This window comes from Camelus bactrianus, chromosome 18 (genome assembly GCF_048773025.1).
Source record: "Camelus bactrianus isolate YW-2024 breed Bactrian camel chromosome 18, ASM4877302v1, whole genome shotgun sequence".
In the NCBI taxonomy this organism is placed as follows: Eukaryota; Metazoa; Chordata; class Mammalia; order Artiodactyla; family Camelidae; genus Camelus; species Camelus bactrianus.
In genome coordinates this window covers 8,838,172-8,866,045 of record NC_133556.1, presented here as the reverse complement: position 1 = coordinate 8,866,045, position 27,874 = coordinate 8,838,172, and the positions used below count along the sequence as shown (strand labels likewise).

At 54.4% G+C, this 27,874-nt stretch overlaps 1 protein-coding gene across 2 annotated transcripts in view; it reads right to left on the bottom strand.

Annotated features, from left to right (window-relative positions):
- Positions 1-24,886, bottom strand: part of CLIP2 (CAP-Gly domain containing linker protein 2) — a 65,341-nt gene extending 40,455 nt beyond the window's left edge. The window contains exons 1-2 of one of the 2 annotated variants that reach the window (XM_074345947.1): positions 24,558-24,886; positions 7,859-8,049 (exon numbers count right to left, since the gene is read on the bottom strand). In XM_074345947.1, coding sequence (XP_074202048.1) covers positions 7,859-7,982 — 124 coding nt within the window. In that variant the 5' untranslated portion in view covers positions 7,983-8,049; positions 24,558-24,886. The remainder of the gene's footprint in view (positions 1-7,858; positions 8,050-24,557) is intronic. The other variant, XM_074345948.1, reaches the window with a different exon arrangement.
- Positions 24,887-27,874: the final 2,988 nt, after the last annotated feature.

The window sequence follows — 27,874 nt, the reverse complement described above, 5'->3', positions numbered from 1 at the left end:
CTGCCACATTTCTGCTTTTTTTTAAATTCTTTTTTTAAATTAATATATTCTCCTCATAAAAGAGCCAAATGACACAGGACGATGTAGAATGAAGCTGGGCCCCAATTGTTCTCCCCTGTCCCTTCCCTGCCCATCAGACCTGCCCTTCCAGCAGCTGCCTCCTCCTGGATGTCTCCCAGGACTTCACACTTGACATTCTGAACCAAAGTGACCCCACCCCTTAGATCCCCTTCTATTCCCATCTCAGGACTGCTCCCCACACACTGATTTACTCAGGCACAAACCCTCATTGCTCCTCCCCTTCCCTCCCCACGATCCAGTTATTCATCAAGACCTAGCAATTCTGCAGAAGAAAGAACTCCTAAATCCACAGCTCTCTCTAGAGGCTCAGAAGCCCTTCCTGAGATCAAGCCCTTGAGATTTCACACTTTGCCCAGCAAAGAAGCTACCAGAAGGGTTTTCCAGCCTCCAGCCTCCACCCCTCTGCTCCAGGCCCTCCTCCAGAGCTGTCAGAGTGAGCCCTCTGAAGGTAAACCCAACCACACTATCACTCCCCTGATTCATTTAAACTCTGATAGGGATCACTATTTACGTTAATCTTTGGCTTTTATGATAAGCCCATGTTACTTGCGTAATAAAATGAATAGCATATAATAAAAATGAAATACAGTATTTTAAAAAGACAATAATAAAACAGGGAATGTTATCTTTGGCCCATTTCCCAAGGAAATACTTTAGAAAGTTTTTTAACTAACTCGCTGTCATTCACAAAACAGACAAAAACTTGGATCTAAGTGTCCCCAAAATAGGGAGCAGTTATATAAAATATGGTCAAGTCTTTTGGATAATTAAGTAATCTTTAAAAGTAATTCTTCCAGTTTACATGGGAAAGTGTTTATGATGTGATGCTTGGTAAGAAAGGGTTCAAGAGTGTCCCAACACAAAGCACATGGGCACGAATGCCTGGGGATGAGGAATTAATTAAAAAAACAAAAGCCTTGCAGGGACCCACAGTGACAGTATGACATGAACAAAGGAGCACGATGAAGTCAGCCCTCTGTCCCTGAAGGCCAGAGGGAAAAAAGCGGACCTATGCTAGGACCCAGGTGCGGGTCCCTCAAGGCGGTAGTCAGTTCTCTAAATGTTCCAGGGAACATAGTTCCACAGGGTGTTAGCGTCATGAAACAAAACCTTCATCTCCAAATGCAAACAAAATTGAGAAACGCGCGTAACCAAAGTTAAGGTTATTTTGCTCTAGGACTTGTCAGAGCCTTTAATGTGCTAATGAGCAGTGTGACGACTTAGGAGGGGATATAAATAAGGTGACTACGTGATTCATCATCAAAAACCAGACACTGCAGACAGAAAGGAGGTGCTATTAATACAGCACCAGGCCCAGACTACAGGCATAAACCAGGGCTGTCCCAGGCAGTACGTGGTCACCCTGACCTGAAAGTACAGCATTTTCCTTTCTGTGTCATTTGAGGAGAGCTCGCCTGCCCATGGGACCAGCTCCAACACCCCTCATCGGCACCGCCACCCCTCAGAGCTCCGTTCTTCCCTGGTTTGCACAATCTGCCTCCCGAGCTGGCAGGGAATGCGTCTGTGCCCCACCCAGAACATAAGCCCTGGGAAGTGGGGTCCACACCAACCCCCTCTCCATGCCGGGAGCCCGGGACTCAGCTGAAATGCAGCCTGGCCACGACCATGACCTCCCCTCCCTGGTGGTCCCAAAGCAACATACATAAATGCCCCACAAACCCCAAAGCAGCTTTCTGCTCTAAGACCTCTGCTGTACCATCAGGTACTGTATACAGAGGTCTACGGGAAGGGAAGGGGACTCTATAGCATTCCTTAAGGGAGCCAGCTTTCCCACCGTGAGCCCTCCAGCCCAGTCCACCCTCCCATCAGTCCCTTGACCTCAGTCCCTTGACAGCACCCCACCAATATGGTCTCTGCGGAGACCCCTCCCAACCCATCCTTACTAAGGCAGGGCCCACCCCCTATGGCCACCAAAGGCACAGCACCTCCCCTGCTATGCTGTCTCCAGCTATCCATCCCTGAAGAAGGGACCCCCTACCAGCCCCCAGTCCCAAGGATTGCTCAGCGTCCTTCCTGAGCCAAAAGTAATGCAGGAGCCCCCTTCTGTTCCCCCTACCCCCAAACCAGGGGGACAGAGTCCCACCCAGCAGCTTCAGCTGCGGACCCAGGGAGAAAGACATGGGAGGCTTACCCTGGAAAGAGCAGAGCCAGCTCCCCATGGAGAAGCCCTACTATGGCCATGCCAGCCGCGGCAGGCAGGCACGGGCAGCTGGGCCCCTGATCCCCAACCCTGGCCCCTCCATCTCTGATCAATTCTGGGCGACGTCAGGAGCATTAGGAGGCTGCCCTGCCCCCAGCCCCTCTGCAGCCCAGCCACAGAAAAGCTCAGCTTGGCTTTCCCCATCCTGATGCCATTAAATAGTTTAGGATGTGGTTAGAGGAGAGCAGGGAGAGTTGACCTTGAAGGGAGTGAGTGCTGCCCGGGGCTGGTGCTGGCTCTGCAGGAGCAGGGGCTGGAAGTTGGTCCTGGTTCTAACAGGTTTGCACAGCATCTGGGACAAGTCAGTTAAAATGGGGATGATGTCCCCCCAGGGAGCATGGGGACCAAGGGGAAAGACACAAACCTCCGAGGGTAGAGTGAGGTGGGATCACTGTCTAGGACTAGAGGCCAGCTGTGAAGCTCTGTGGGTCCTACCCCAGGCACATCAGGCTGGCTCCCACATCTGGAGTACCCACAGGGTGTCGGGGCATCTGGGCCCCAGCTCAATAAGCCAGAACTGGAAAGCTCTGGGACCAGCCTTGTGTGGGCCCCTTGAGGGGATCAAGATACAGGAAGTGGATCCTGCCCCAAGTGGTCCACTCCTTGCCTGAGGGGGAACTCCCTTGCACACTCATCCTTGACTTCCTGTGTCCTGGGTTCCTGCAGATGGAAAGGCCACAGGCACATTGAGGGATAGCTGTGACCATCCTAACGAGAACAGATTGCTCCTCCTAGCCTGCCCACACGTCCAGGGTCTGAGTAGAATGTGAGCCTGGACTCAGGACCCTAGCCACCCCAGCAACGCATCCCTGGTGGGTGGGCAGCAGATGCTAGCAGCCTGAGCCAGCTTGAGATAGACCCAGCCTAGCATGGGTCTCAACTCCAGCCCTGCTGCTGTCTGGCCCTGTAACTCTGGGCAACTCGGCTGAGAACTCCAAGTCTTAGTTTTGTCATCTTTAAAATGGACAGAAGAGCAGTTCTCTCACTGGTTTCTTAATGAGGAAGAAATGTGATTAGACACCTGCTGCAGGGCCAGCTTATGACAGCAGGTGTCAGACATCATCCCTTCTAGGCAGGACATCTCTGGGGCAGACCACAGTGTCAGGGATGGGAGAGGTTCTCCAGTGACACACTTGCCGCAGTGGGGAGAAGGGCGGAGGGACCTGGACAGTGGCCTGTGTGCTATTCCTTCGCTCAGCAGTCCTGAGTCCTCCCCAGGTCATTGCGACCAGCTCTTCTTGTCCCAAAAGGGACACCCACAGCCTGGCCTGCCCCAACCTGAGGCTCAGAAGCAGCCCCAGGGAAGGGCTAAGGGCTCCCGTGCACAGCCTGCTGAGGTCCCATCCTTCTCGCAACTGCCCAGCAGTGTTGGACCTACCCGACCACCGTGAGCTGCCCCTGACCCAAAAAGAGGGCTGCGCCCCAGCAGCAGCCTTGGGCCACAAGCCTCAGAGGCCTGATCCCTCGCCTCCTCCCCCAGGCCCAGGATAGACTGCCAACCCACAGGGGCCCCAGTCACAGCTCCCCGACTTCCTTCCGGCCAGTTCCTGCCCTGACCTGCGCACAACACTCCCCCTGCCACTCAAAATGCTCTCTGTCCTTGGACATCTCAGGACTCGGGGCCTTTGCAGCCACTACTGCCTCTGCCGAGACACCCTTCTAACCTCAGCTGGGTGGCGTCCTGCTTGTCACTCAGATCTTTGCACCAGTGTCACCTCCTAAGCAAGAACCCCCCGCCACCGACCTGAAGCAGCCTCCAGGGGGACTCAATCCTATCTGGCTGAGCTGCCCTTGATGTCACGGCCCCCCCAGGCCTTTGCCCACTGCTGGGTCCCAGACCACCTTCCTGTGCACCTGCTCTAGCCACCTCTCGGTCACTCCTGGTGGGAGAGACCCCCTTCCACGGCCCACCCCTAGCCATGCTGTTCCCTGTATGTCACAGCTCTGGGAACCAACACAAGCCAGGGGGTGGGGGCATCAGTCCAGGCCCGGCCCTTGGCAGACCCTCTGCTCGGAGGCTGAGCTCATGCTTTGGAAGGCAGCCACTGCCCCGATTCCCAGAGCAGACTCCCACTTATTACTGCCCCCACCAACCACCACCAGGCTCCAGCCTCCGCCAGACCCTCTCTCGGTGCCCCCCACAAGGTTCCAGCCTCCCATAGGGGTGGGCACCTCCAGCACCTCGGACAGCAGATGGCCAGTTCCACAGTGTGGGTGAGGGAGCCTAAAGGCCAACAGGGGTGGGGGAACAACATCCTCCCCTGGTGCTTCCACATGCCTCCCCGCCCTCCAGAGACTCCTGTTATGAGACCTGGAGCAGGGACAAAAGTAGCCCTGGGCAGAAACCTCCCTTCCCCTCTCACAGGGATCCGAGCAACTGCTCCCAGCTCTCTGCTCCCTCCCCCAGGCTGGGGGTCTGTCTCTCTCTGACCTGCAAAGACAGCAGGTGCCAGAGTAGGGAGGAAGGCACACAGAGCTAGCTAGCGCAGCTGCAGCCTTTTGCCGCCACCAAGCCGGTTGGCGGGGGCGTGGCTCTGTGATCAATCGGGCATTCAGAGTGGCACCTCCTCTCTCCAGAACAGCCCTGCAGGGCTGGGGGCTCAGGCAGAGTCAGACCACCCAGCCCCCGTCCTCAGCAGCTCCCAGACCGCTGTGCAGTGTGACCAGGAGGCAACCAGCAAATCCCACAGTGTGGTCCCTTCTCCCTCCCTTGAGGGACCACCATGTAACCGTTCAAAAGGATGGCAAAGATGACACTGTCCTAGCATGGGGGGCACTTCCCATAGGATGCAATAAAATGTGAAGTGGTAAGATGCAAGTTTGGACACAACCCATGACTTAACTGCTTGAAACAACAACACATGCAATAGGAAAAATAAAAACAACGGAAGGAAATGCATCACAGGGCTGGTGTGATTAGGTTACAAGAGGGGTGATGGGAGTTTCTTTTACCACTCAAATTTTTCTGTAATGAGATTATGGATGGGTGAAAGGAAGTGAAATTACTCTTTAATGAGGCTTGTACCTGCAGGTACTTGACATCTATTAACTCACTTGATTCCATCAGAGAAATGTTATGATCCCATTTGTGACTCAGAGAGGTTAAGTAACTCTTCCAGGGTCACACAGCAGGGGCTGAGCAAGGAGGGGCACTGGAGCTGGATCAGAGCCAGAACTCAGGCCCCTCTTGATCAGAGAGGGGACAATGAGGAAAGAATCTAGAAGGTGCTACAGGGCCCTCTCCAGTAGAAAGGAGTGTCAGGGTCGGGCCTGGCTGGTGCCCAGTGGGATACACAGCTCCCACCCACAGCGGACCAAGCTCAGTCCACTCCATGCCTTTGCCCATACTCTTCCTCCAGGTCCCATGTCACCATCCTCTCCATTTGCATACCCGCCATCCTCAAGGCTGGAACTCACACTTCCTCCAGGAAATCTTCCCTGTAGCCCACTCCCAGTGGTCAGCCCCTTGACCTCCCACAGCCCTGGCAGTAAATGCAAACATCCTCGCCTGGGTGACCACATGCATCCTTATCGGTCTCCCCGCCCCTGCTCTTAACCCACACAACCGGCTCTCTACCTGGTGGCTTCAGGGATGCAAACAACACGGAGAGTTCCCCTGCTCACATCCCCCAACAGCTCCCGTCACACTTAAACAAACCCAATCCCCCTGCCCATCATCACCTGCCTCTGCCGCCTTCCCCAACCTCATTTCACACTCCTCTCTACTAGTCTTCTTTCTCTTTCTTAACAAACTAAACTCATCCTTGCCTCAGGACCTTTGCATCACTTGTTCCCTCACCTGGAACAGCCTTTCCCCTTTTGTTTCCTCTCACCTGGGTTCTTCTCATGCTCAGAAATGCCTCCCATGAGGAAAGGAGGATTTGCCACCTTGGAAGGGGAGTCTGGGCCTCGACATGAGCCTGTACTGGGCAGTACTGTCCACGGGCCACGTGACACAACTCCCTCACCTTTACATGCTAGTTGTCTGGCTTTGCAAGGGACCTGGTTCTGTTAACTACCCACGCCTTTGGCTGAACATTTCCTTGACCCCACCCAGGGCCCCGATTGCTCAGTATGGCCTCTGGCTATTTTTGTCTCTCCGAACTTCCATGCCAATCAGATGAGATGGACCATGTCTTACCCTGCTGACCAGAGTGTCATCAAAGCAGGGATTTGTGCCAAAGATGTTTATCACAGAATTATTTACCAAAGTGAAAAATAAGAAACAATCACAATTTTCAACTGCAGAGAGTGGAGTAAGAAAAATTTTCCTTTTGATTGAAAACTTTCCAGCCGCTTCCCACTGTTGTTAGGATGGAAGTGAAACTCCCCGTACAACCCCAAGCTGTCCACAATCTATCCCCACCCCACGCCACCCCCATCTCACCAGCACACTTCTCACTGGTCATGTACCAACCTGCACTCACTTTTTTTCCCTCCCTTATACTCAACATGCTCACTTCTGCCACTGAGCCTTTGCACGTGCTGTTCCCTCTGCCTGGAATACTTCCCTTTCCTCATCTAGTAAACGATCACCCTTGGACCTCGGCTCCCACATCCCCTCCTCAGGGAAGGTTTTACTGAACTCCTGGACTGGGTCAGGCCCCAGTTATAGGATCTTATGACACTCGTGCCCCCCACCAGACTGGCAGTTCCCTGAAGGTCAGGACCACATCCGGTTTTGCTCAGAATGAGAGCTCCCGTGATTAGATGTGTGTCAACAGAGCCCTTGATTTATATTTGTTGAATGAACAGAATATTTTACAGCCATTAAAAATAACGGACGTGTGAGGTTTTTAATGACATGATCATATTAAAAGGAAAAAAGCAAATTTTCAAGTTGTACATGCAGCATGATTGCAAACAGACAAGAAAAAGAGTAAAAGGATATAAACCAAAAATAGTAATAGTTACCCCTAGGGAGGATTATATGCAATCTTACCCCTGAATCAAACTTTCCAAATACTGCACAGTGGACCATCTTACTTTTATCACCAGAAAAATCCAATAGCTAATAGCTGTTCTCAACCCATTTGCCTTCAGAGCCGGTGTCTCCAGCCATAGCACCTGGCCTTACCCCTGCCCTGTGGGCACCCTCTGCCCACCAGCAGGAGGACTAGAGGTTACACAAGGAAAGCTCAAAGGGCATGGGTCTGGGTGGCAGATAAGGAGGCTGGTGGGAAGACAGGGCTTTTCTGCTGGGACAATCTCAGAGCCCAGAAGAAGAATGAGTAGGGGGAGGGGGGCTGGAGTTTGAATCAGGCTGTGTTTTCTGACTTGGGCAAGATGCCATGCCTCCCTGGGCCTCCATTTCCTCATCCCTAAGCAGAGCCAACAGTGGTACCCACCTCCCGGAGTTGGAGGAGCACGAAAAGGAATAATGCACATAAAGCTTGTGTCAGTGCCCATTGCTAGTTAATTTTCCAAGGGATGTGGTTAGACATTAAGAAGACCTTCCGAGAACCACTGGTCACAGAGCGGCCCAAGTTGCCGCAGCTCTTCCAGAAGAACCACTACCCACTGCCCCCTCATCCCACCAGCCTTGGTCCTGCGCACCTTCCTTAGAGCCAGTGGCCGCCGCCGTGGCAGAGGCTGAGGCTGATCCAGTGGACGTCCGGCCCATGGGGCTTGAGTGCTTCCCCCCACGGCCGGGGGGCTTCAGGCCACTGGGCTTCTGCATGGTGGTGCCACTCGATGGGCAGAGAAGGGTCCGTGCAGGTCACGTGCTCTCCACCATCGTCACTCACCTGCAGGCAGAGAACAGGAGTGTCACATCACAGCGTCACCAGATGGCAGAGCACCCCCGACCTTGTGAGGTAGGGACCATGTTATCTCCGTTTTCTAGATTGGGAATTTGAGGTACTGAGCAGTGGCTACAGGTGTGAGCCCAGCATGGTGGTGGCGTTGCCAGGACATGTGTCCCAGTCTGCCAGACCCTGAGGTCAGGAACACTCTCTCTTTCCATGTCCTGGGCCCAGGAGGTAAGACTCAGGAGCAAACGGGCTCGGGGTTCTGCGGCGCTGACTGCGTTAACCCCAGCAACCCCACAGCAGGACCACACAGGTCAGCAGAGCCACCACCCGCTGAATGCGGGTCTCACCACAGAGCACAGGGCCGGCAGACTCTGACACGCACAGGCAACCCGGTGGTCACTCTCCAACGGCCCCCAACCATCTGGGACCTGCCAACAACTCACATCCCTCTTGATGTAGTGGGACAAAGCAGTATCTAATTTAATCAACCGGCCCATTGTTCAGCCTCAATTCACAGCCACACTCCAGGTCTTGGACTCACCATCCAGCACCCACCCACCCCACCCCCGGTGTGGGGACATACACACAGAGGAGCTTATGCCTGGCTCAATCCCCCGCCACGGTGGACTGGCCATGCCCTCTGCCTGTCCTTCTGCCGTTACAGCTCCCTGTTTATATGACTAAGCAGAGAAGGGGGCGATGCATATGGCATTCTGGGCACTTGCATTTGACAAAGGGGACTCCTGAGAGGGGAAGCCCTCAGTCTCCATGGTGATCAGTTCAGGGCACCAGGTGACAGCAAGTGGCACTGGAGGCAGGGAGGCTGGAGGAGTGGCAGAAAGGACAGGTCCACCATCCCCTGCTCCTCCTGCATGGTTCTGTGTGCACACCCTCTCTTGCATAGATGTTCAGGGAAGGGTCACCACAGGCCAGGCCCTGTCCTGCCCCAGAGCCTCAGGCAGGATGCATCCTCTGTGTTGGGGAGCACCCTCTCCAGTGGGGAGAGGCGATGCAGAGCACCACAGACAGACAGAGGATTCTGGAGAAAGCATCACCCCCTAAGGACCTTGGGAAAAGGGAAATCAATGTCTTCTAGGCATTCAACTCTGATGCAGAGGGGATGCCACGCTCTTTGCCTGTCCAGCCATATCCTTATCCCAACCTTGGTCACCGAATGTTATTCCTTTTTACAGAAACTTTTCTCCACTCTTGATCTATATGACTTATGTGAGCTGATGCCCAACCCCCACACCTGGAGTAGACAAGTGACCCAGGCGTGGTCAGAGCCCCATGGTTAATTGAAGGAAGATCATATGACTCAAGGAGCATCAGGGCCTGGACTCTGGCAGGAACCTTTAGGAAGAGGTGCTTTTCTTGCTCTGGGGCTGCCTGGGTGTGGGATGGAAGCCAGCAGCTACAAGGCCATCCCAGTTACCACACAGGAGAGCCTGCCAGGGAATGAAGCCAACACAGAGAAAACAGAGCTGAGTCCCAGGATTTGGAGGGCCTGGATCCAGATGAACCTGAAGCTGGTCACATGAGCCCTACACCCACATCAGCCAACAAATCCTCACACACACGGGCACTGTTTTCTCTTTTTGCCTAAATCTCTTTGAGAGACACTGTCACTTGCAACCAAAAAAGTTCTGACTAATACAGAAGCCAACCCACAATGCTCACAGCAGGAATATGCCAAGTGTCCCCAACATGACTCTCAGGCCAGCAAGATGAGCCAGCGACATTACTACCCAACTTGGCACAGCCATGGGAAGGATCAGCTCCTCATGCAGGGTGGCTAGACATAAGAGCAGAGAAAATGAGCTCCCCCAAGGCACAGAGTGGTGGCACCTACATGCCCAGGTAAGTTGACAGGAGTATGAGACAAGCCTGTCAGCCTTGGCCTGGCCCCCAGAACCTGCCAAATCCAACATCCTAATTCTCTGATAACTCCCTGACATCCCAGGAATTCTGGGCTCCAGCAGTCACTCGCAGTCAGGCTTGGGTCAAGCTACAAACCATATATCTGATAAAGATCATGTATTCACCAACTTATAAAGGTTCCTTACAACTTACTAATAAGACCTAATTTAAAAATGAACAAAAGACTTGAATATCCATTTTATCAATGAAGATATGTAAACAGCAATAAGCACACGAAAAGATGACCAAAGTCATTAGTCGTGGCAATGTGAAATGTGGATCAAACCCACAATGAGGCACTACTTCACGCCAACTGGAATGGCTAAATCAGAAAAACTGACAATACCAAGTGCTGATGAAGATGTGGAGTAATTGGAACACACATATTGCTTGGCGGAAACAAAAAATGGTACAACCACTTTGGAAAACAGTTTGACCGTTTCTTAAAAAGTTAAATATATACCTACCATATGACCCAACTACCCAAGAGAAATAAAAGCATATAGCCATATAAACATTTGTTAAAAAAAAAAAAAGTGTTCATGTTTATTCACAACAGCCAAAACATGGAAACGACCCAAATGTTCATCAACTGGTGAATATGTAACACAGCGTTTACCTACACAATAGTACACAGTCATCCCTTGGTATCCTTGGGGGATTGGTTCCAGGACCCCTATGGGTACCAAAATCCGAGGATGCTCGAGTCCCTTGTCTAAAATGTACAGTACAGTCAGCCCACTGTATCTGCAGGTGTAAGAGAGCCGACTGCGCTACTCAGTGGTAATAAAGAACTATGGATGTACGCAACAATATGGATGAGCCTCAAAAAAATTAATTTAAAAAATATATGTATGAGCCTCATAAAGCATTATGCTAAGTGCAAGAAATCAGACACAAATGACTATATATTGTTTGATTCCATATATATGAAATTTCAAAACTATAGACACAGAAAGCAGATCAGTGGTTGCCTGGGGCTGAGAGCAGGGACTGACTTGAAACAGGCATAAGAGAACTTTCTGGGTGGTAGAAATGTTCTAACACTGGATTGTGGTGATGACTGCACAACTGTATGTTTATACTGAAAGTCATCAAACTGTACACTTAAAGGGGTGAATTTTATGGTATATAAATTAAACTTCAACTTTGAAAAAAATCTATAAAAAATAAAATCCCTGAAGGCTCCCCATAGAAGTTGGTGCGTTGGCAAAAGAATGTGAATTTGAGATTTACAGAAAACAAAAAACCACCAAAAATGCCTCCCTCCCAACCGTGGCCCTCCCTTACCCACTCTACTCTAGCCGTACTTGCTCACACTAAGCATGCTCCAGCCTCGGGGCCTTTGCACATACTGTTCCCTCTGCCTAGAATGCTTTTCCCTCAAATATTCAGTATGCTGCTCATCTCCTTCAAGTATCTGCTCCAACGTCCTCTTCTAAGATTATAACTCTTCCCCAGCCCTCCCCACTTTTTCCCTGCTTTGTTTTTCTCCACTGCATGGGGACAGAACTTGGGTTTGTTTTGTTTACTAGGGTATCCTTAATCCTGACAGGGTACCCAAGCCTACAGGTGCCCAATAAATCACTTGACTGGATGAATGATGCTGGCTCATGGGGAGGCCCTCCTCACCCCCTCAGGGCCCATCCCTCAGGACTGAGTGGCTTGTAGTGATCAGCCCAGCTGGCTGGCTGATGCCTCGGCCTTTCATGCCAACCAGCCTTGCCACTGCTGACCTTGCGTTTCCTCACGACTCGCCTGACACTCCCATCTCCCAGACTCTGCCTGTGCCTTTTCCCCTGCCTGCTTCACTTCACCTATTCCAACCATCTATGGAATACCCAGCCTGATGCCTCCTCTTCCAGGAAGTCTCCCAGGACCTTTGACCCCTAGAGAACTCAGGATCATATACACAGCCAAGGAAAGAGGATACTATTCTCATATGCCTTCATCTTGCCTCCTGGGAGCCCACAGGCAACACCAGGTGGGGCCACAGTCTCCTCTCTGAGAACACAGCCCCAGCACAGCTCCTGGCGCAGGGCTCATGATCCGGAAACCCTGTAGGAGAGCACATCTACTGTGGCCCAGAGAACAAAGGCCTTCAAGTTCACAAATCTCCAGGGACGCTCCTCCCAGGGGAGGCCTCCAGAGGCTCGCACAGCCGCCCTCCTGCCCTCCCAGACCCTGAGAACCCCAGCAGCGTCCAGGATGAAGAGCTTATTATGTTCCAGGCCTTAAGCGCTGGTGAGGCAGTGCTTATCTGACAGGCAGAGCAGCTCCTGCTCAGGGCAGTCCAGGGACTCGCCCAAAGTCATACATACATACAGCTCAGCAGCTGTGCTGGAACCAGACCCAGGTCTGGTCCTCCACCTCCCCGTACCGCCTCACCCAGACCTGGAATAACATTCGTGAGAACCCTGGCCTCTGGGGAGAGCACCCACATGCCTCACTGACAAAGGAGACCAGAGGAGCTGGCGGGAGAGGGGAGCACTGAGGCTGCATCACTCAGTCCTGGGAGGGAGGGGGTTGGGGGAGGGGAGGTCAGCAGCCCACCCCAATCCACCCCCGCCCGCCTCTAACACCGCTGGAGAGCGGGGGGAGCACAGGGAAGGGGAGATGGAGAGAATGGTGCACAGGAAGAGGGGGAGGAGGACCCTTTGTGACTCAGCCTGCCCGTGGGATAGAGGAAGAGAGGGGTTTCTTGGAAAAAGCAGGACATGGGGATAAATTGGCCTCTGGCCACACTGCAGCCGACGGGGGAGGCCTGGGAGGAAGTTGCTTTCAGCCTCATGGAGGTCCCAACCCCAGACCCTCCGTAAGTGGCTGTGGGACGCTGGCCTGGTGGGAGCCTCAGAGTCAGCCCCTGTGAAATGGGGGGAAGCATTGCTGCCTTGTGGGGCGTGTGGACGTGCAAGTCCGAGGAGGCGGCCCCACGAGCGTGCCTCCAGGCCTGGCGCACACGCTGCACAGGAAGGGCAGCATCACTACGGTCTGGGCTGGATCATGTTCTCTGAAGGCCCGGGGTGCACACACCACCTCCCCCAGGGAGCCGGGGCCAGACAAGGCGGGTGTGGAAGAGGCAGGGGAGGACGGGTGGCATTCAGACCAACAGGCCCCCTTTGTGCCACCCTCAGCTGCCATTTACTGAAGACAAACCCGGGCTGCGTTTCAGGGTTTCCATTTCAGGGGCCTTGGAGGTGGCGGGCCACAGCTTCGGAGGGGGGGATGAGGCCCAAGAACTTTCTGCCAATCGACGGCCCAGGGCACGGCCCTGAAGGAAGGGGGAAAGGTGCCAAATAGGACAGTGGAAAGCCCGTGTCCTCCTGCCAGCGCTGCCCAGAGGGCACGGGACGGAGGCAGGCACCAGGAAGCAGGCTCCCAGAACCAGACCTCTGCTTGGAGACCTTGGCCATCGGCCACACCCTGGCCTCTCCTGCTGGGAGGCCGGCCCCCACCCCTGGGGACAGCTCTCCTGGGGACTGGTCCTCATGCTCCTCCTAGCCCCTAGGGGTCCCAGCAGTTGGAGTGCCCATGCTCCCCCTCCTCTCCTGAGCCTGCGACCCAAGTGCTAGGCCATGTGGCAGCCAGAGATGGGCTTAGTATGGCCCCTGCCCTTTCACCATAGGCCGGAAGGCTGGGACCACAACTGCACCATGGTGGGAGGGGGTGAGCAGGTCTGTAACAGGGAGCATGAGTGGGGGATGGGGGCAGGTTAGGGAAACTACGGGGCACAGATCACACTGTGCCAGGTCAACCAAACAGCTGAGGATTTAGAGTGCCTGAGAAGTGTGTGGGGGGTGTTATCCAGAGACTGAGAGGGACACTCGTGGGGGGGTATCCCAGTCATGCCCAGGCATCAGGCTGAGGGGATGAGGAGCCACAGAGGACATCAGGCAAAGGGTCTCACAGACCAGATAAGCCCTTCAGCCAAACTGCTCTGGGAGCTAATGAGGACAATTGTGGTGGGCGGGGTGTGGGCTGCTGTGACAGCGGCTGGAGGGGACAGAGAGGGGACAGATGCTGAACAGGTGGCAAATAGTGGCAGGGGGTGGGGGGAGGTGGGGCCGAGGATGGTAGCAGACAGGACTATCTTTCAACACCGGGAAGCACTGGGAGAAGGAAGGGGCCAGGGTGGGGAGCTCATGTGGAGACACGCTAGGCGTGAAGTGACGGAGGCCCGGGGCACCCATTCGGTGTGTAGGGACCACAGGGCTCGACCTCAGGGCACCCCGACAACAGATGGGCATGAACAGGCCAGCTTTCGAGGAGAGGCTGTCAGGCTAGAGAGCTACTGGGCCTCCCCAGTCACCAGGGAAATGCAAACCCAAGCCGCAAGGAGATCCCGTTTCCCATCCAATCAGATGGGCGAAAAGTCAAAAACCAGGCGATACCAAGTTGCTGGAAAGGCCTCAGGGCCAGGGCTGGTGGGCATGGGGCGGGCACAGCAGGTGTCCTAGAGACCCAGTAGGGAACCTTGGCCATGTGTCCTGGGGGGCACCTACACGTGCTCATTCACAGCACCCCATGCAACAGCCAGCAAACATGGTTTGGGAGCTGGGGCGGGGCAACTAGGGGCTACATTTCTAAGATTTGTTTCCTTAAGTCTGTGTTGGGGCTGTGTTGGGCCGAGGAGGGGAAGAAACGTCAGTATACTTCCCTGCCTCGCACACACATGCACACACACACACACACACAGTTGGCATACTCAGAACTAGGGCACAGCCATGGCTCCAGAGCCAGCTCCTTGCTATGTGGCCACCCGGTGACTGGATAGCTGGGGCCCTCCTGCCACTGGTCCAGAACGCTGGAAAGACATCAGCCTGGCTCTGCTGGATGGGGTCCCCCAGCAGGCCCAAGGAGAAGGGCTCGGGAACAACATGGCTCAAGTTGTCCCCGACCTGCCTGTATTCCCATTTCACAGAATGGGAAACTGAGGCCCAGGGCAGAGAAGTGACCTCTAGGACCTTCACCCAAGGTCACAGAACAAGTGAACAGGATAGTGAGAGTCAGCTGCCCAAAGGAAGAAAATTCATGCTGGGCAAGACAGTCCCAGAGACCAGACAAAGTTGGAAGCCCAGGGAGGGGAGGGGCCTGGTGAGGTCATCCAGGAATCAGGGAAACAGGAAGGAACGGGCTATGGTATCCGCCTTCCAGGCCAGCACACTGACCGAATCATCCTTCACTACTGCCTCCTTTACCTCTGATTTCCATGGCAGCCCCATCCAAAACATCCAGACCAGGGCAGCTGCAGCAAAGCCACCCCATCTCCTGGGTTCTCCTCCCTAGGGTTGGAATTTGCACACTCAACTAAAAATTACCCCTGGGCAAAGGACGGTCATTACAATAAGTGGTGCTGGGTCAAACGGATAGCCACGTGGGAAAAAAAATCCTGATGCCATCCATGGCTGGCGGAATAGTGGCCCCATCCCTGGTACTTGTGAACATGTCAGTTTATGTAGCAGAAGGGAATTAAGGTTGCAGATAGAACCTCAGAATTAGAAGTTGCTAATCAGCTGACCTGAGATGGGAAGATTATTCTGAATTATCCAGGCAGACTCAATGTAATCGCAAGGGTTCTTACAAGTGGAAGACAGAGGCAGACAGAGAGCAGCGCGCAAAGGATTCACCCGACATTGCTGGCTTTGAAGATGAAGGCAGAGGCCAATAGCCAAAGACCATAGCAGACTCTAGAATCTAGAAAAGGCCTCTAAAACATAGATTTTTCCTTAGAGTCTCCAAAAGGAATGCAGCCCTGCTGACATCCTGATTTTACCCTGGTGAGATCCATTTCAGACTTCTGACCTCCAGAAGTGTAAGATAATACATTTGTGTTGTTTTAAATCACTATGTTTGTGGTCATTGGTTATAGCAGCCACAGGAAACTAATATGCTCACTTCACATCATACACAAAAATCAGTTCCAGATGGACGGCAGATCTAATGTGAAAGGTAAAACGTTACAGTTTTTAGAAGATGTGAAAAAGATCTGCCCAACACTGAAGTAGGCAAAAATTTCAACACAGAAAGTGCTCAAAATAAAGGAAAAGATGGATAAACTGGACAATATTAAGAACTTCTGTGCATCGGAGGATACCACTGGGTGGGGGAGAGAGACAGAGAGAGAGAGAACTTGCAATTCCTGTATTCTACTATTCAGAATATGGAGAGAACTCCACAAATCGAATTTGAAAAATCAGCAAAAGACTTGAACAAACATTTCACCAAAAATAAGAGTGTATTCAAAAGACCAATAACTATATGAGAAGATGTTCACGTTCATCAGTCACCATGACAACACTACAGCCACCGGAATGTATAAAATGAAACACTGACCACACCGAGTGTTGGTGAGGATGTGGAATAGCCAGAACGCTCATGCGCTGCCAGGAGTGGAAACTGGTCTAAGCAATGTGGAAAAGAGTCTGGCGTCACACACTAAAGCCGAGCATGACCCAGCAGTCCCACTCCTAGGCATGCTGCCACAGAAAAGTGCACATGCATGCACCAAAAGACACAGACTATTCCTAACACTCCTGAACTGAAAATAACCCAAATATCCATCATGCTAGGATGAATCAATAAGTTGTAGTGTTTATTCACACAACGGAATAAAACACAGCAATGAGAATGAATGAACTGAAACCACATGCAAGAATCTCCAGTGAAAGCAGGCAGATGTAAAAGTGCTTCGAGTGTCACTGTATGCTTCCACTTAAAAAGAAGTCCAAAGGCAGGCAAAATTTACTGATGGTGCTAGAGATCAGAGAAGGGGTCACCCTTGAGTCAGGGGTATCAACCTGAAGGAAAACAAGAGGGGCTTCTGGGGAGCTAGCGGGTTCTGATTCTGAATTTCAGTGCTGTCTTACAGGTGTTTCAGTTTGAAAAAATCCAACAAGCAGTACACTTATGACATGTACACTTCTCTGTATAGATGTTGTACTTCAACAAAAAGTTTAATTACCTGGGCTGGGGGTGGGTGGCAGCAGGAGTAGAGGAAGCAAGGAAGGCCCAGATTGCTGAACCAGGGGTGGTCCCTGCTACTTCGGGCCTTCCCCCCATCAGATGGCCCCAGCCAGCACCTAACCATGTGGACCTACTGGAGCATCTGTCTCCTCCAAGGTTCTGTGGGCTCCCCATGGGCAGGCCCAAGCCCCACGGAGCTCAAGCACCCTGGGCCTTGCACACAGTGGTTCCATAAAGAAGGCACCTGAATCAAGCACCCCAGCATCCTCTCACTCCCAAGCCTTCCCCTGCAAATGGGGAGGAGGCTGAGCCCACTGAGGTCCAAGCCTGGCCTCCCACCCACATGAGGAGGGGCTGCAAACCAGGGCCCATGAGAAGAGTCAGGGTGTGGCAGGCAGGAGAAGGGATGAAGCAGGCAGGGGGCCACGGGCACCATCTATACCTCTGAAGGGCCAGCCAGGGCTGCTGGTGGGGGAGGGGCAGGACTTGGTAGCCCTAGGGATGAGGTCAGTCACTAACAAGCCCTCAAAGTCAGTGTTTTCTTTTATTGCTTCCAGAAAGGCACTCCTCCTCCATGCCCCTAGCCACCAAATTCTGGCGGAATGCCACCAACACCCAGCCACACCCATAGACACTCTGTCATATCTCCAGGCCTCTGCACAAGCTGATCCTCTGCTGGAATGCCCTTCCTCTTACTCACTGGCAAAACCCCTCACCTCTGAGAGAAGCTTTAAAGGGGAGGTTTTTTGCATATTTTGTTCCGTGCAGGGTTCTTGGTACCTAGGACAGCGCCCAGCACTTAGAGCTCAAAATATGTTTAAGGAAAACATGAAGGAATTTAATGCCTTCCTTTGCCTCCATCATCCTTCCTATGTTGACTTGAAGGCTTATAGCAGCTTGTCCCACCCGGTGGCCACACTCACTGGCCAGCTTGGAGCGATCTCTGGGAAGGACAAAGAGGAGTAACTTAACATTCCAACTAACTCGCATTCCTTCTGGAAATCCGGCACCAAGCACACCGGGAGCCCAAGCTCACCAGGTGTGGGCCCAACAAGCAAAGAAACAGGTAGTGGGCCCCCCATGACTGGAGGAAAGCAAGCAGAGACAAAGGCCTGCTTCAGTGCCTGCTGCCCTGAGAGGCTCTCACAAGCCTGCACAGCCATTATTACTGTCAATAGCAACATTAATGGGACCTGTAAGCATCCCCACCCCCAGGGCTGGCCCACCGCAGCGAGGGGAACCCCATGCCCACTCTCTCCATCACAGGAGTGTGCGCTTCACTGTGCCTGACTGGGAACCTGTGCAGGTGTACTGGGTGCAGGGATGCGGGTGGGATGGGGCTCTACCCCTACCGAGTTGTTCCAGCCCAAGGAGCCACCGATCGGTAACACTGGTCCCACTGCAAGCACATCTAAGCCTTTATAGATATTAACTTGCTCAGTCTTCACGACAGCCCTGTGAAGGAGATGTAGTTCAACGAGCTCCACTTTACCAGTGAGGAAACTGAGGCCCAGAGCCAGCAAGTCGCTTGCCCAGGGTGACACAACTGAGCAATGGCAGAGGTGGGATTTGAACTCAGGTCCTCTGGCAACGGAGTTTATGTTCTTAACCCCTTCTATTTACTCCCTCAGAACTGAGACCATCTCCTCCAGGCACCAGGTTGGGGGAACAAGGGCACAGACTGAAGCAGGAGGCTAGCAGGGTGCCTCAGGGCTTAAGTCTGTGGCACCTCTGCCAGCAGGCCCAGCCCCCGCCCTGCCTCTGGCCTGTTCCCTGGGTTCCCGTTCCCCTCCCCACCTCCACCCCTCCCCAGCGCCCTGCATGCCAGCTTCCCTGAAATCTCATGGCTCTTGAAGACACCCAGCCCATCACTTGCTCTACCAGCACACCTTCACCCTTCTTGTATCCCTTAACCAACTCCAGGGGCCCAGTGAGTACACCCAGGGCTCTCTGCACACACCCTTGTATCCCAGCCCTCTCCCCACCCCCGGCATCCTAGCAGGATGGGGATTCTCCGGCAGAGACTAGTCCTGGTTCACAGGGTCTCATCAAACCCTGCAGCCCATTAGGCCCTCAGGCCCTCATGGAGAGGATCAGCAGCAATGCCAGCCCCAGCCCCCGGCTCCCCCGCAGCTGCTGGTAAGGACCCTCCAGGAGAGGGATTAGAAAGCTCAGAGGTGGCTGCCATCCTCCCCTGCCCTCTGCAGTCTGGTCGTTTTTTTGCCTGGGACCCTACCCCAGGACCACGTTGTCCAGCCCCGCCCTGGAGTTTCTGCCCCTCACTTAGGCAGTCATGTTATATATAGCACAGGCTTACACCAGACAATGTGACAGTACGAAGCCACTCCAAACTCCTTATCCCCCTCGGATCTGGCTGCTAGAAAGCTCGGAGTCAAATTACTGCCAAGAGAAGGTGCAGCAGCCCCCTCCAGCTTCATCTGGTATTTGCTGCCCTGGGTTTCTTCTTGCCCTGATTTTCTCACATCTTTTTCATCTTGTTATACTGCATTTATGTTTTTAAATCATCTCAGGTCCTTTCTGGAATCAAAGAACACACAAGACCCTTGAGGATGTCTTCCATCCTCTGCCCCGTGTTCCCAGTGCCCAGCACAGCCCTTGGTTTGAAAGAAGCTGAATGTGAGATGAGTGAGTGAAACCACAGACAAATTTATGCCAGGACCTGTCTACAGCAGGAAAGGGGACAGCCTGAATGGGATCAAGATACAAGGTAGCAAAAAAAAAAAAAAAAAAAAATCCAGAAGACACCAAACGTCATTCCCTCCTTCATCACAGGGTCCCACAACCAGATGCCCGACCTCATGCTGAGCCCTGAGCAGACACTCTGCTCTGCTGCCCAAAACTCTTCTTTACTTTTCTTCCTCTGTGCCCATCAGGAAGGGGGTCCTAATCTGCCCCAAGTCTGCCCATCCTTCAAGGCACAGCCCAGTCCTGTCCTCCCTCTCGGCCTTCCCACCCACCCCGTGCCTTGCCTCCTCCCTCTCTCCATGTAACCCTTGTGATGACTTGAACCATTGCCAGGGTGGTGACCCCGCTGAGCATGGAGGTATCTCTCCTACCCTGGCCTTAAAATGTTCCTCAAAGGTACTGATGTGGTTTACACTTTCAGGAAGGGAGCTGATGTCTCCCTAATTCAGCAAAAGCTTCTTGAAGGCAGGCTCCAAAACGAAGGTGTCCCAACACCGAGGGGCTGGTTTCCCCCTAGCCATCACCCGCGTCCACCCTTGGTGCTGGATGTTGGAGGGCGGGGCTGGGGTACCCTGGGGAGGAGCTGGGGCCAGGCTGGGTGCACGCAGGAGCAGATCGGCCCTGGACACCTCAGGGTCACACCCTCAGGGAGGAGAGATTAGAAACCCAGGCGCGCGTTGTGAGCCTCACACTTCCCCCTCTCACAGAGAAGGAGCCAAAAGGGCAAAGAGCGGAGGGAATGAGAAGTGGGTGTCTTTCTGGGCTGCAGCTAGAGTCACAGGTAGATTCCAGGGCTGGAGCCAGAGCTGCTCAGTGAAGATGGAAGATGTTAAGTGGCCAAGGCCCCAAGTTTATGCCTTGTTAATAAAAACCACCTGGTATGTTCTTTTCATTCAGAGAGGAAATGTTTCATTACCAGTTTAAAGCATTTCCTCTGAAAACATGAGTTCTGGGTTACTGTTTCTGTGGGCTGACCCTGGCAGTGCCGCCCAGAGAAGAGTGGTGGGGCAGGGTGGGTCCCCTGCTGACAACTGGCCCCCCCTTCAGTCCCCAGGGGCTGAGGAAAGAGTGCACCCTCTGCTCCTGAGCCAGGGCTGGAGAGGCCAGCGGTGGGCCCCCAGGGGCGGCTGTGCCCTCCACTCACCCATCCTCCCCAGCACACCCCCCACCCCACCAAATGCTGTCCCAGCACTCTCTCACCCCTAGCCCCAGAGACCACGTGGCCTACCCTCCACCAGCTGGGGGGATGGGGTGGGTGCCCTCACCCAGGCCAGGTCCATTCCTGTCTCTGGCACCCACAGACTGAAGGGAGCCCCCTGAGTGGTCCTGTGGCCTTAAGCTGAAGCCACCATTCTGGATGGCCACGCCGGCAACCCAGAGAGCAGCCTACAGGGAGAGAAGAGACAGATGCACCGGAGAGGACAGAGAAGATGACTCCGCAGTCCAGAGAGAGGAAAGCCGGAGGAGGGGCTGCCTGCCAGCTTCCCGGGTCCTGGGGGAGCCAGGCTGCTGCCTACAATTGTTTCCTGCAAAGTTCCTTTCCTCTTAACTCCCCTTTCACTTAACCTAATTGGAGGCGGTTCCTGTTCCCTGCAACAAAATAATCCAAACACATGTGTCAGGGCCCTCCCCCCACCGTCCTGCTCAAGGCCAGGCCTGCCCATCAAGCCAAGTTCACTGATCAGTTTATAAAAGGTGAGGCCTATCTGGGTAGAGCTGTGCTGGGAAGGCAAGGCACAGCCAGCTCAGGGTGGGCCCTGAGAGCCAGATAGTGTCTGGACTTTGTACCTGAGCCAGTGGGGTGGAGGTGTCAGAGGAAGGCATGGCCAGAATCTTCCTTCCAGGAAATGAACTAGGTAGGTAGGTGTGTGTTGAGGGGTGGGAGTGGCGTGGGAGTGGGGCGGGGTGGAAGGAAGCCTGTCTCCCAGGCTTAACAAATACATGGGGAGCAAACAGGCAAGCTTCTACATCCATAAAATGTAGACAAGATATGCACAAACTAATATATGTATTTAAAGAGCTTAAGCGGGGGAGGGTATAGCTCAGTGGTAGAGTGCGTGCTTAGCACGCACAAGGTCCTGAGTTCAATCCCCAGTACCTCCACTAAAATAAATAAACAAATAAACTTAATTACCTCCTCCTCCCTCCCCCCCAAAAGATGAATAAAGAGCTTAAAACAGTTCCTGGCAGAGTAAGCACTAAATATGCATTAAGGTTTTTTTTAAACTACACAAAGACTGACATTCTCCCAAGGACCACTGGGTAGGTGCTTTGGTCTGACTGTGTCCTCTCCAAATTCACAGGCTGAAACCCTAGACCCCAGGGCAACAGTATTAGGAGGTGGGCCTTTGGGAGGTGATTAGGTGATGCCTCGCGAATGGGATTAGTGCCCTTGTAAAAGAGAGCCCAGAGAGCTCCCTCACCCCTTCCACCACTTGAGGATCCAGAAGTAAGTCTGACACGGAAGAGGGCCCTCACCCAACCTTACTGGCACCCTGATCTCAGGCTTCCAGCTTCCAGAACCATGAGAAATAAATTTGTTGTTTAAAAGCCACCCAGTCTGTAGTATTTTGCTGGAACAGCCAGAACTAAGACAGCAGGGAACCAACAGGGTCAAGAATGCAGCTTCTCTTCTCCAGGCATGGAAGCAGAGATAGGTAGATGGTATCAAGAGGGCAAGATCAATCTTTAAGGTGGCAGGGCCAGAGCAGAGGGAGCAGGGATGGCTGGGGCTGCGGGGGTGGTGGCCTTCCCATCACCAAGGGAGGCTGGACTAGAGCAGAAAGAGCAGCCCAGGGAGGAGGCTGCACTGAGGCCGAGAACAGCAGGGCCTTGGGCGGGGCTAACAGGAGGACTGCCTGACAGGGAACTAACAGCTGGGGAGGGGATGGGCCACTTGTGTGTGTGGATGAAGGCTGGGGGACCATCCAGTACAGCAGCAATAACAAACCCTGGGCATTGGCTCCATCACAGTACATACACACATCCATTCATTCAATTCTCAACAACCCTAAAAGGTAGGTACTTTAAGTTTCCTCATTTTATATATGGGGAAATTGAGGCAGAGAGAGATACAGTGATTTGTCTGAGGTCACACAGCTAGTAGGTGGCAGAGCTGGGATTTGAACCCAGGCTGTCAGGCTCCAGCATCCAAACTCTTAATCCTCAAAGTGGACAGCAGATGCTGAAAAGGGATTGATGCCTCCCAAGTGGGTGGATCCCCAACTTGGGATTTCAGGCTCTGGGTACAGAATTCCAAGAACCTCCTTCTCAGCCTGCTGGCTGCAACTCAGAGCTTACACGTGCACATTCCCTCCCCGTCCCCTTCACCAGGCTCTTCTGCCTTTGAAACTCCTCTACGTCCCAAACCCCTCCACCAGTCCCAGAACCTGTACCCCAACACCCCTCCCAGGCCAGGAACCTCAGATGCCAATGCATACCGGGCTTCTGGAGAAGGGCATCTAAAGAGCCCCACCTGGGTAAGTAGGAGGGACAGAACAATCCCTTCCCTCAGTAGAACTTCCCCTGCCTTAAACCCCACACCTAAATCCTTTGCTGTTCCTCTAACCCACCAGCCACCAGGCCTACTGCCTCCTTTTCTGACTCCAAGCCCTTGCCTACGCTATTCCCCTCCCTCGAGTCCCCTCTGGCATTAAACTTCTACAGTGGGCTCTATCAAGCTTCCTGATCCACCTCATCCTCCAGGTGTCCCTCCTCTGTGCTCCCAGCTCCCTCATCCCTGCACTCACCAAATACTGCTGGGCTATGTTCCCTGGGGGCAATAAGGCCCCAAGCCTGTGTACCTGCCAGCCCCTAGCAGTGCTGGGCCAGGTGACAGCAGCTGGATGAATGAAGGGCTCATTGTTTACATTACAACTGGTGGGGAGTCTTGCCCCGAGTGGTACTCCCTTCACCCTTCTCCTCCTCTGCCTGCAGCCCTAGGCCAGCACCACCCCTACTAGACTCCCTTGGGTATCTTATAAGGGCAAGGGCAGCCACCCTCATTCTGGACTCCCATTTCTCACCCAGAAGGGAGAAGTGGTATCTCAGAGGTTGGGGGATTTGCTGCTGGTTGTGTTAGCTCAGGAAGCTGCTTGGGTACCACAAGGTACCCTCTCTGCCTGTCTTTCCCAGGGTGGGGCTGAGGCTTGCGTGGCAGTGCCCAGTGGGCACCCGCCCCGCCCAGGCTCCGTCTGAAGGACCCAAACGGGAGGGCCCTGGAGGCCCAGCGAAGCATCCTCCGCGCGGCCACGGCCCCTCCCTGTGGGGAGGGCAGAAAATGTGCTGCCTCACCAGCCACGAGCGCCAGCTTGGGGGGGGCTCCCCTGCGGGAAACCGCCCCACCCCAGTCTCCCCCTACCCACCACCAACCATGCACTTCAAGTTTTGCAAACGGCATCGGCCAGGCGACTCCAGCCGGCCGAGCGGGGGCTTCGTGTCCTCCCAGACCCCAGGTCTGGAGAAGGGGGCTGTGTAGCCGCGCCCACCAGGCTCAGCCTCCCTGGATCTCCGAGTCCAGAGCCCTGCGGCGGGTCCAGCCGCCCAGCGCTGCCCTTGGGAAGAGAGATTGGCGGCCCCCCAGGAGATGTGCCGAACTCCCGTTGAGGGCATCGAGGGTGCTGGTGATGCTTTCACCAAGGGGACCTGAAGCCCTGGAAGGGTTCCCCAAACGCCAGCAGTGCCCCCATCCTGGCCTGCAAGCGACGGGGAAGTTAGGGGTGCACCCCAGGACCAGGTCCTGCTCAAGCCGACCCGCCGGCCCCCGACCTTTCAGCCTCTCACACACCCGGACAATGCCTCCTGGCCGGCAGCCCCGCTTCGGACCAGGCCGGGGCTGCCGCCACCTCCCGCATCCCTCGGTCCTTTGTTGCCCGGCGAAACCCCTCCTTCGGGGTTCCTCCGACTGCTCCTACCTTCGCCCCTCCAGCATCAGGCTGAACGGCGGGCGCCCGGGCGCCCGGCACCCTCCTCTCCAGACCCGGGCGCCGCGGGGGCAGAGGATGCTGCGGCCCCTCCCCGCGCGCCGCTGCCCACCGGCTGCAGCCCCTCCTGGCGCCGGGGACTCCGCGTTCGCGCTTGGGGCCCCGGCCTCGCTCCGCGTGTGCGACGGCGGGAAGGCGAGAGGCGCTGACCCAGGCAGCCCCGGCCGCCGCCTGAGCTCCCGGCTGCCGAGCCGAGCCGAGCCGAGCGGTAGCAGAGCAAGCGGCCGGGCTCCGGGAGGGAACAAAAGGGGCCGGCGCTGGGACGGGCGCGGGAGGGCGGGGCCTGGCGCGGCGGGGGTCAGGCGCGCTCTCGCGCGGCCTCGCGTTTGTCAGGCCGCGGCGCCGCGCCGCAAGGGGGCGGGCGGGCGGAAAATGCGGCGGAACCCGTTCGCCGCTCCTAGCCGTCAATAACTGGGCGTCCGGGGCGCGCCAGCCCCCACAGCAGCGCGGGACACCTATTGGCGCTTCAATTTTGTTTGGCGAAAGAGCATCCTTCAGCTTTGTTCTGCTCACAAGGATGTCCCAGACCAATGGGAGAGATGTTAGCTCAGGAAGCTGCGGAGAGGGATGGGAAGGTTCCTGGAGTTTCCGGGAAGGCTTCACCGGGGAGGTGACGTTTGAACTGGACAGGAAGGGATGAGGAGAGGACAGTGTAGTTGAGGTGCGACTCCAGGTCTTATTGAGCTGTCCTGAGGCCAGAACGGGTGGGGACCAATGGCACGGGTGTCTTGGTGATCTGCTCCCAACTCGTGTTTGGAAAAAGTAGTACTTAAGGTACAGACTGAACCCTTCACCCTCCTCCGCGGGCAGGATCTGTCTCCTTGAGATATCAAAGGATTGACACAGCCACCCGCCCCCCCTCCCCCTCCCCCTCCTCCCTGTAGGTCAGGGGCAGAGGCTGAGTGGCAGCCCAGGGATAAGAAGTAACTGAATTCCAACACCCAAGGTGTCGGACCGTGGTTGGCCGTTTTTCTCCCTTTCCTCCTTGATAAGCTAACCTCAGTTCCTTTCGCCTTGCTGGTTCTTCCCCACTTTCTTTGTTTGACAAATCGTCTTTCTCCTTCAAAGCCCAGCTCAAATTCACTTCCATCTCCCTTGAGTGTGGGAATGTGGGTGTGCTGGGGAAGGTATGGTCTGTATGGTGAGAATCTGCGGAGAGCAGCAGTCTTGTTTATATGCCCTAAGGCACCCAGAATAGTGCCTGGCCAAGGGTGGACATTCAATGACACTTGTTGAATGGATGAATTTTCTAAGTTGCTACCAACCACCCCTCCACTACCCTGGTATCCATAATCTTTGAGAAATGCATTAACCTCTTGAACTCAGTTCTCCTGCTGATAAATTGGGGGAAGCGTTTTACTTCAGGTCAGCAAACGGGTCATGGTATGATGGTGGAGGCTGGGCACTAGACCAGCCCTGAGGAGGTCCCCGGCTGGTGAGGGAGCCTGACCTGGAGATCAAGGCTAGAGTAAAGTGTGGAATGAGCCCAGTGGAGACAGAAGGCTTCTGGAGGAGGTGTCAATGGGATGGGGAGGTAGGGGATTTGAAGTAGAGAGGGATGTGTTCAAGAAACAGGGAGTGAATTGCCCCATGTGGCTGAGATGGACAGTCTTGCTACTGAGAGATAAGACCTGAGGCAAAGTGCATTGATAAGAATCCAGCTCCATCACCTACCAGCTAATGGGCAATCCTCTCTGCACCTTGGTTTTCCCATCTATAAAATGGAGCTAGTGACACATTGCCTCCTAGGGTCATTTTCAAGGTTGAGTACATTAATCTACATAAAGTGCTAAGAACAAACAGTGCCTGCATTCACGAAATGTGGACTTTCTTTTCAAAGGGCAAGGTTAGAAAAGGACTTGAGTGCATATTGGGAGTCTGGATTTTCTCCTGTGAGCAGTGATTTCTAACAGGGACTTCTCTTGCCACGGAGAGGAGGAAACACAAAGAGTAAAGGGCAGGGCTGTTGCAGGTTGCCCTCCTCCTAAGAGCCTGCCTGGGAATTAGTGTGCCTGGAATGACATTAAAGGTGGTGGGGGTCCTGATGACGGAAAGCAGGTAGGACTCAATCAGAAAAAACTCAGAAAGTTCTCCTGGCGGCTGGTGGGGATAAGCTAAGCCCCTAAGAGACCAGCAGGAAAACTGTGGGGCTCCAGACTAAAGCTGGGTGGGGGATGCTTTGGGGAGGGAGCAGCGTAGGACACAAAGGGAGAGGTCCAGGCCAGGCCAGAGGTTCTTAAGCTTATAGGGGCACACATGCCTTTGAGACCATGAAATCCATGGGGACTCTTGCCAGAAACATGTACTGTGCTCACACACACACACACAGACGGGTTCAGACAGTTCACAGATCCCTTGAAGCCCCAGGTTCTAGGGCAGGAACAAGAGCTCAGAAAAAACAAGGGTAGGGAGGACGTAGCAGGAAGAGTGATTTGTCCAAATTGTGGGGGAGGTTGACCCAGATCAAATGGCGCCAGGGCCCTGGGGGCACCTCTCCCTTCTTTAACACCTGAGGCTTCTAGACCCAGGAAATTGGCCAAAGTTCCCAGGGCATCAGCCCATCAGAGATGGACTAAGAAGTATCCTTGTTGGAAATGAACCACCATTTAGCCCCAGCCCCTCCTTGCGCAGGTGGGGAAACTAAAGAGAGACAGGGCTGTACCCAGGTTCTGCTGTGATGCACCAGAGTTCACCTGTGCCCCCTGGCAGGTGCAGCCACACCTCCTGCCCTCCTCCCACCCCTGGCCCCCACCAGCCGCCTCCCTCACTGACAGTCCCCCCACCCCCATGGTATTCAGAGCAGCAGTGAGCACCACAGTGTCCTAGCTTCCCCTCACCTGAACGGTGGGCAGAGCTGCAAAGGGGCAACTCAGCTGAGAACACCCCCGCCCTTGCCGCTGCCGGGCTTGTTCTGGGCGAGGGAAGATATGCTACTCTCTTGTTGAAGCTTGGATTGGGGGTTTATGCTTCCTGTAGCCAAACGAACGCTGTAGATGTGACGGGTGGAGCTGGGCACGATGCCCTGGGGCCAGGCATCAGGTCTGGGGATGGGGGGGAAGGGGGAGGACTGGGGGAGGGGGCTCTCCCCACAGACCTCTCGCCCAGGCCTTTTGTCTCCACAGAAAGTGCTGATTTGGTCATTTTCTTGCTGACATTGGCTGTGACTGGCAGCCCCGTGGTGGTGGTGTGGGGGGTGGGTTCATGGGTAGAACATGCTGGGAGTAACTGGGGGGCCAGGGCAGAGCTCT